This window comes from Artibeus jamaicensis, unplaced genomic scaffold, assembly GCF_021234435.1.
Source record: "Artibeus jamaicensis isolate MK-2021 breed Jamaican fruit bat unplaced genomic scaffold, CSHL_Jam_final contig_519, whole genome shotgun sequence".
Taxonomy (NCBI): Eukaryota; Metazoa; Chordata; class Mammalia; order Chiroptera; family Phyllostomidae; genus Artibeus; species Artibeus jamaicensis.
This window is the reverse complement of record NW_026521871.1, coordinates 56,502,339-56,510,055: the sequence shown is the minus strand read 5'-3', so window position 1 is coordinate 56,510,055 and position 7,717 is coordinate 56,502,339. Positions and strand designations below refer to the sequence as shown.

At 60.8% G+C, this 7,717-nt stretch overlaps 1 protein-coding gene across 1 annotated transcript; it reads left to right on the top strand.

The window, feature by feature from the left end:
• Positions 1–823: 823 nt before the first annotated feature.
• Positions 824–6,480, top strand: BHLHE40 (basic helix-loop-helix family member e40). The gene is made up of 5 exons (XM_037128526.2): positions 824–1,298; positions 1,469–1,538; positions 1,806–1,913; positions 2,804–2,927; positions 4,206–6,480. The coding sequence occupies exons 1-5, from the start codon at positions 1,219–1,221 to the stop codon at positions 5,060–5,062; spliced, it is 1,239 nt and encodes a 412-aa protein (XP_036984421.2). The 5' UTR covers positions 824–1,218; the 3' UTR covers positions 5,063–6,480.
• Positions 6,481–7,717: the final 1,237 nt, after the last annotated feature.

The following is a 7,717-nucleotide window of genomic DNA, read 5'->3' as shown; positions in this document are numbered from 1 at the left end:
AGGAGGGGACGCAAGGCACTGCGCCCGGTAGCTCTTCATGCTTGACTAGAGAAGTGGGGATGGGGGGGCACCGAGGCATCCAGGGGGGTGCGCCCGGCCCGGAGGATGTGCCCGCCAGCGGAGCTCCGGGGAGGGGGGGCCGCCGCCGCGCACACCCTCCTCGGTCAGGTGCGCGCAGCGTGCTCGCCGGCGGCCTCGGCTGCCCCGGCACTTGGCCGCCAGCCCGCTTCCCATGGGGTGACATCCGCCCCGCCCCTCGGCCCCTCCCACGGCGGGCAATTCCTGGACGCCCGGCAGCAGAGTGGGGGCAGGGAAGCCGGGACGGGAAGAAAACCCAGCCTCTGGGGAAGGCTGGGGGCCCGGCGACTCCCTCCGCTGCGCGCCGGTTCCTGCGAGCGGCCGAGCGGGGAAGGAGGAAGAGGGCTGGGCTGCAGCGAGCAAGGGGATATTCCTCTCCCGGCTTGAGTCAGACGCTGGCGGATCCATCCTCCTCCGTCCCCTCCCAGGAGACGGGAACTTACTTCATTTCCCTGGGGCAGGTTCGCCCACGTTACCACCCACCCCCTGGCTCCCCTTCCAGCCTCCGCACCCCCCGCCCAGCTGCACAGGACCCCGGCCGCGCTGCCTCCCCCTCTTCGGGGAAAGGCAGCCGCACCGCAAACACCTGGGGGCCGGGGGTGGGGGCCCCTCGCAGCCGCCAGAGCGTTGTCCAACACGTGAGCCTCATGTGATGAAGTCGGAGGAGGGCGGGCAGGTCGCTCCTTCCCTCCCCGGCGGCGGCCAGACGTGCCTGGAGTCACAGGGTGGAACACGTAGCTCCAACCCACCCACTCGCTCCCATTTAACCCAGCCCGCAGCCTCTCCGTGACTCCGCGGCTCGCCCTGCGGCCCCCGCCCTAGCCGCCCCCCCGCGCTCCCGCCCGCCTCCCCGCCCGCCCCACTTCTCATTCACTTGGCTCGCACGGCGCAGAGGCACAGGGAGCACACTCCGCCAGGCTGCGCGCAGAGCCGGAGCCAGAGGCCGCGGAGACGCTATGCACGCCCCCAACTGAAGCAGCAGCACCTCCACGCCGCAGCTCCCGGCAGCGCAGCGGGTTTCGGGGAGCTCAGACCCAGAGTGAGCCCTGCCGGGGAGAGATCCGAGGGCCCCTCCAGGACAGTTCTCACCCGACGCTCTCCCGCAGACAGGAGCGCACAGTGGCCCCGGCTCGCGGTGCCATGGAGCGGATCCCCAGCGCGCAGCCGCCCCCCGCCTGCCTGCCCAAGGCGCCAGGACGGGAACCCGGAGACCTACCAGGGTAAGTGGGCAGCCCTGGCCCCTCGCAGCTGGAGCCTCGACTCCAGCCCTGCGTTCCGCACCGATCTCGACTAGGAGCAGCTCCGGGAGCCTCTGGGGGTTCTTGCCCGCCGGGCTCTGCAGCCCAGGCGCACGCACACTCACGACACTTCCTGGCCCCTATCTCTGCAGGATGGATTTTGCCCACATGTACCAAGTGTACAAGTCGAGGCGAGGAATAAAGCGCAGCGAAGACAGCAAGGTAAGAGGCCCGCGCGCCCCTGGGGACCCCAGCCCCTAGCACGCGCGCTGAGTTTCCAAGAAAAGTTTTCTCACTCCGAGGCTGGAGGGGTTATGCAAGGTGCGGGCCGGTGCCTCTACCGAGTGGCTCGGAGAGGCAGGGGCGGGAGGCGGTGGTTCTGGGTGTGACTGCCGCGCAGCCCGGACTCTCCTCGCGCCGGACGGTGGGCAGGAAGGGGCTTCTCACCCCCTGGCTCCGGTGCCCACTGCCTCCGCGTGCGCCTTGCAGGAGACCTACAAACTGCCGCACCGGCTCATCGAGAAAAAGAGACGTGACCGGATTAACGAGTGCATCGCCCAGCTGAAGGATCTCCTGCCCGAACATCTCAAACTTACAGTAAGTGAGAAGCTGGCGGCGCTCCAAGCCGGCTCCCGGGCCCAGAGGGCGGGCGGGGGTCACTCGCCGCCTGCAGGCCCCGCGGGGAACTGCAGGGCAGAGGGCTGGGTCCCAGCCCGGGTGGCTCTGCGTGGGGGGACCCTTCCTCGGCGCTGGTATTTTCTGGCAGCCTCATGCAAATGAGGCGAGAACCGCTTGGACTTCTCCAAGTTGGCTCCCACGCCAGCCGGCCTTCCGTTCCGTGAGTTTTCGACTTTCCCTTCTGGTGCACTTCAGGGTTCTCGGGTTTTCCTGACTTGAGTAAACCAGCACTCGGATTTTATTCAACCCCTTTTCTCTCTCTTTTTTTTTTTAATAAGAGGATTTGTTTTGGTATGTGATTTTCGCATCTGCCCTTCCTTAGCAGAAGCCAACAGCTTACTAGCTTGGCTGCCTTTGGTTGGGGAAAGGAAAAGTAAATAGTATTTGAAGAGGAAGCAAAAAAGCCCGGATGAGGTTCGAGGTCCGAAAGGGTGTCAGGGAAGAAGCAGGGAAAGCCTCTTGGCTGCCAGAGGCGGTCCAGGTCCCTCCTCCGGCTGACACTGGGCAGGGAAGCGTTGGCCTGCTCGGATTCCCCTGAGGACAGTCAGCCGGCGGCTGCTGGAGCGGCGACCTGCCAAAGCCTTCTCCCACGGCAGCCGCGGCTTCCAAACCGCCTCCCCACGTAGGTGGCCCTCATTGTGTGTGCTCCGATGAGGAATAGACCGTTTTTTAAAATTAAGTGTAGCCAACCAGTGTAGGCTAGCTGAGTGTTCCTCTTTCTGCTCTGGAGACATTTCTCAGTGCTAATCAGGGTCCCAGACTGAGACCTGTCCGACCTCGCCGCTGACGGGGATTTCTTTTGATTCCAGACTTTGGGTCACTTGGAGAAAGCAGTGGTCCTTGAGCTCACCTTGAAGCACGTGAAAGCCCTCACGAACCTCATCGACCAGCAGCAGCAGAAAATCCTGGCCCTGCAGAGCGGTCTGCAAGCCGGTGAGTGCCTGCGTCTGGCTGGCGTCTGGTGGAGCGTTCTAGCACAGACAGACCTGTGGGCTCGACAGCTGCTCCAAGAAACACTCCTGCACGGAAAGGCTGGTGCCCGTCCGTAGGGGGAGACGCCACCGTTCTGTCCTTCCTGAAATGTCAGGCTTTTCATTTGCAATGCCGCTGTGCGCCACCTGGCAGGAACACCTATTAGTCAGATGATAAAATGTTTCTGTGGCATTCTGGCTTCCGAGTTTCTGGGTTCCGGGCGCTTTGCCCCCTCCCGAGTAGCATGGCAAGGCACCTACCGCTCGCCCCGTGGGTGTTCCACAGTTGGTTTCTCGGCCCTCTTCCACTGGGAAGGGAGCGCGGGCATGCCCCAGTGTTTTCCTGGCTCTCCACTCCCTCGTGGCTCTGTGTGTGGCAGGGTCCTGGCCCAGTGACAGGGGAGTTTTTCCCGCATTTCATGTGGTTCCCTGAATAGCCACTGGGTATCTCGGTGGATTGCGCAACCTAGCGAAACCGCTGGAGTTTCGTCACTGGTTTCTCCTCCCTTCCAGAGAATCTCACTCACCTTCAACCCTCTCGGCTCACTGCTTCCAGATAACGCTGGACGGGCTGGGGAGCGGTTCTCCTGCCCACCCCTCATGCCGTTCTGCTCTGCCCTGCCCGACGAGTCTGGGGGGGTGAGAGTCCCCGAACCCCAGCCCATGCGTCTGCCCGGCCCTCGCACACAGAAAGCTGACCTCTCACACCTAACTTCCTGGGGGCCGCGGGTCACATTCATGGAAAATGCTTCAAAATAGTCTGTTTACCGATGACAGCATGTCTGTCACGGTTATAAGTCACTGAAAGTAAGATTGCCTGAGGTGACATTGTCCCTTCACTCCTTCTCCTGTTTTATGGCCAGGTGGCCTCCGCCCATCTCGCCACAGTGAGACTGATGTTCTGTAAATCAGCTCCGTGGTACAGAGACATTCGAGGGCGCTCAGGAACAGCCTGCACACTCAACGGGAGGGGACATAACGTGTCTTTCTTCGTCATGGTCTGCTTCCACGCTGGGGTCTTCTGCAGCCGAGGCATGCATTTTATCTCCGGTGGTGGGGTGATGGGAGATTTTTATTCGATTATTTCTTATCCTTCCACACGCTACCATGTTTCCTCTGCTCAAATGACTCTCGGAGCTGGACACTCAGAGGAGCAAGAGTCCTAACGAGGGGCGCAGCTGGGGGCCTTGGGCGGTTCGGGCCTCCTGAAACACCTCCCCTTGCCTCTGTGTCCATCCAGGGGAGCTGTCCGGGAGGAGCATCGAAGCAGGCCAAGAGATGTTCTGCTCGGGCTTCCAGACCTGTGCCCGGGAGGTGCTGCAGTACCTGGCCAAGCACGAGAATGCACGGGACCTGAAGTCTTCGCAGCTGGTCGCCCACCTGCACCGGGTGGTCTCCGAGCTGCTGCAGGGGGGCCCCCCCAGGAAGGCGTCGGAGCCAGGTCCCAAGGTGGAGGACTTCAAGGAGAAACCCGGCGCCCTGGCCAGAGGCTCCGAGGGCCCGGGCAAGAACTGCGTGCCCGTCATCCAGCGGACTTTCGCTCACTCCGGCGGGGAGCAGAGCGGCAGCGACACAGACACCGACAGCGGCTATGGAGGCGAGTCGGAGAAGGGCGACCCGCGCGGCGAGCAGCCCTACCTCAAAAGTGAGCAAGGGCACAGGTTCACCGCGGGAGAGCGGATCGGGGCCATCAAGCAAGAGTCCGAAGAGCCCCCCACCAAAAAGAGCAGGGTGCAGCTCTCCGAGGAGGAAGGCCGCTTCCCTGGCGGGGACCCCGTGGGCTCCCCATTCCTGGGCCCACACCCCCACCAGCCCCCCTTCTGCCTGCCCTTCTACCTGATCCCGCCCACGGCCACTGCCTACCTGCCCATGCTGGAGAAGTGCTGGTACCCCACCTCCGTGCCCCTGCTGTACCCGGGCCTCAACGCCTCCGCCGCAGCCCTCTCCGGCCTCATGACCCCGGACAAGCTCTCAGGCCCCCTGCTCCTGCCGCAGAGACCCCCTTCCCCCTCACCGCCCCACCCGGCCCTGGACTCCTCCGCCCTGCTCCACGCCCTGAAGCAGGTACCCCCTTTACACTTAGAAACCAAAGACTAAACTCTTTCGGGGGTCCTGCTGCTGCGCCTGCCACCCTCTTTTCTTCCCCACCCCCCCAAAAAGTGTGTTTGTGAGCACAGTGAGACTGTTCCAGTGTGTGCAAGGTTTGCTGAGGCTGGACACAACAGTGGGGGGTCGGGTGGGGGGTGCCCATGTGTTAGTTGTGGTCCAAGGGACACAGGAAGGGGTGCCTGCCGGCAGGAGTGTTGGGGGATGGAGGCGGACCGCCAGGCTTTACCCCACCGGGAGAAGAACCCCCTCCTGATAGGAATCAGCTGGATTTCCAAAAGCTTCAAAGCCTCGGTCTGTGAGTCAGCCTCCACGTCGGGAGCCAGGTCTGTGGCTTTGAGAAAAAGGTACTTTCAGAAGAGGGCTTTCCAAAGTGCAGCGCCCAGCCCGCTCTCCTGACCCCGCCCCTCTCCCTCCTGTTGCCACGGTGACTCACCGCCCCAGGAGAGGGCTGCCAGGTGGAGCTCTCTGAGGGTGGCCAGGTGGTCGATGCTGGACGCTGGCCGAGCACGGCAGCGGTTTGGGGAGGTCTCCGCAGGTCTGCCCCCACCAACAGGGAGAATGCAGTTCCCTCCCCGGGCTTTTGGGCTTGGGCAGCGATGAGCTCCCTGAGGAACTGAAAAGGGTCCCTGACCAGCCCAGCTGCCAGGGGAGGAGGAAGGAAGGAGTCCCCTGAGGCCTCTGGCACCTGTTTCCAGGTGTCACCTCAGGACAGTCTTGCTGTCGGGGGCAGCTCACCGGGGTCTGAGAGGTGCGGACCCGAAGGCCCGAGCTCCCCAAGTGCACCCAGTGGAGGGACGAACTGCTACTTTCAATGAGCAAAGCTAGACCCTGTTTCCCTTCTACCCCGGAGCTCCCGCCAGGCTTCGCTTTTCAGGGGCCTCCTACCTGGCCCCCGACCAGGTCCTCTCTGCAGGCCAGCTCCCCTTGCCCAGCGGCTCAGGGAGGGTCCCCGTTGCTAAGGGGGGTTCAGTCTCCTTCAGAGAAGTTTTATTTTTGGTCCAGAGTCTGTCGTTCAGGACTCGCCCAGCCAGCCCCGCACCAGCTTCTGAACTGCGCTATGCCTGATCGCCGGCCACATTTTCACTCTTGCTTTTCCTGTTTTTATTTTGGTATAAAGTCGTTGCCTTTATTTGTAAAACTGTTATAACTATATATTATATAAATATATTAAAAAAGGAAGCTGTTTTAGATGTCTATTTGTATAATTACTTGATCCACAAAGCGAGAAAAATGAATGTATTCCTGTTTTTGAAGAGAAGATTTTTTTTTCTCTAGGGAGAGGTACAGTGTTTATATTTTGGAGCCTTCCTGAAGGTGTGAAATTGTAAATATTTTTATCTATGACTCAATGTTAAGTAGTTGTTTAAAGTACTTAATAAAATAATCCTTTTCCTGTGGAAGAGAAAGAGGGTCCCTTGCATTCTGTCTAGTAGCTCGACCGTGAGAGGTGGCCCAGTCCTCCCCTCCCGCCCTGTCACTCAGCGTCTCCCCGGCCTTGTCTTCCGTCAGACCGAAAAAGCTGAGTCGATTTAGTGGGTAAATATTTGTGTACATTTTTGTTTTTTTTCAACTCCCCCTTGCTAGAGGTTCACCATCGCCCTAACCCTCCTTCCACAGTTAACCAGATAGGACTTTTGACCCCGGGTCTGCCTGTGTCATGGTCCCTAGGACTTGGCAGGAAAACCAAAGAGTGAAGGCGTGGGCCTCGGTGGCTCGGGAGCAGCAGCAGGGTGGGTGCCCGGAGCAGCACCGCCCTGGGGGGTCGCGCGGCCATGACTGACGGTCGCGCGGCCATGACTGACGCGGGGTAGCGGCTCGCCACCCGGGGCAGCCCAGATTTTTCGAGCCCAGCAAGATCTAATGGATTCGCCACATCCTGTCTCATAGCTGCTGAAGGCAACATCCCATAATTATTTTCTGCATCCTTCCTGGACTTCCTCTCCGTGGGCGTTTTCTGCGTGAAGGAAGATTGGCTTTCCCTCGTCAAGTGCCCTTCTGAGAAAGAAAGAACCCCATGGGAATGGAAGTGGGAACCGGCAGGTAGCGTACCGGTGCCACGCCGCCCCTCCTCCAGACGTCCTGATGTGTTCTGGTGGCCGGCACCTGGCTCCCCGCACTCCAGGCTGCACAGTACCCCAATCTTCCAGAACCCTCTGTCGTCTGGACCCGGAGCAGGGGGCCCACCCTGGGCAGTCATCAGCCAGGCAAAGACGCCACCTGCCTATCCTGACTGTTGGCTTCAAATGTCACCTTCCCTGTCTCCTAGGAGCCAGCAGGTGACAGTGGATAATTGCCTGGCTTGTGTACAGACTGCAAGGTCTAGAAGGTACAATTGTCCCCAGGCAGCATGGTGTCCTGGAAGGAGCCCTGAACCAGGAGGCAGGAGGTGTGCTGGGGGGACTCACCAGCCAGCAGGGGGTCTGTCACCTCTCTGGTGACACACCTGCTTTTAACTAGGAAAGGAAGGACTCTGAGACCCCTCTGGTGTCAAGTACCAGGCACAGGGCCAGTCTGTAAGTTCCTCTTTCTCCCCGGACCTCCTGCCTGACAAGCCCCCAAATTCCTCCATGAATCGCTAGACCGAATTTAGGTAAAACCCAAACAAGTCAAGTTTATGCTGGGGCTGCAGCTCAGGGTGGAAAC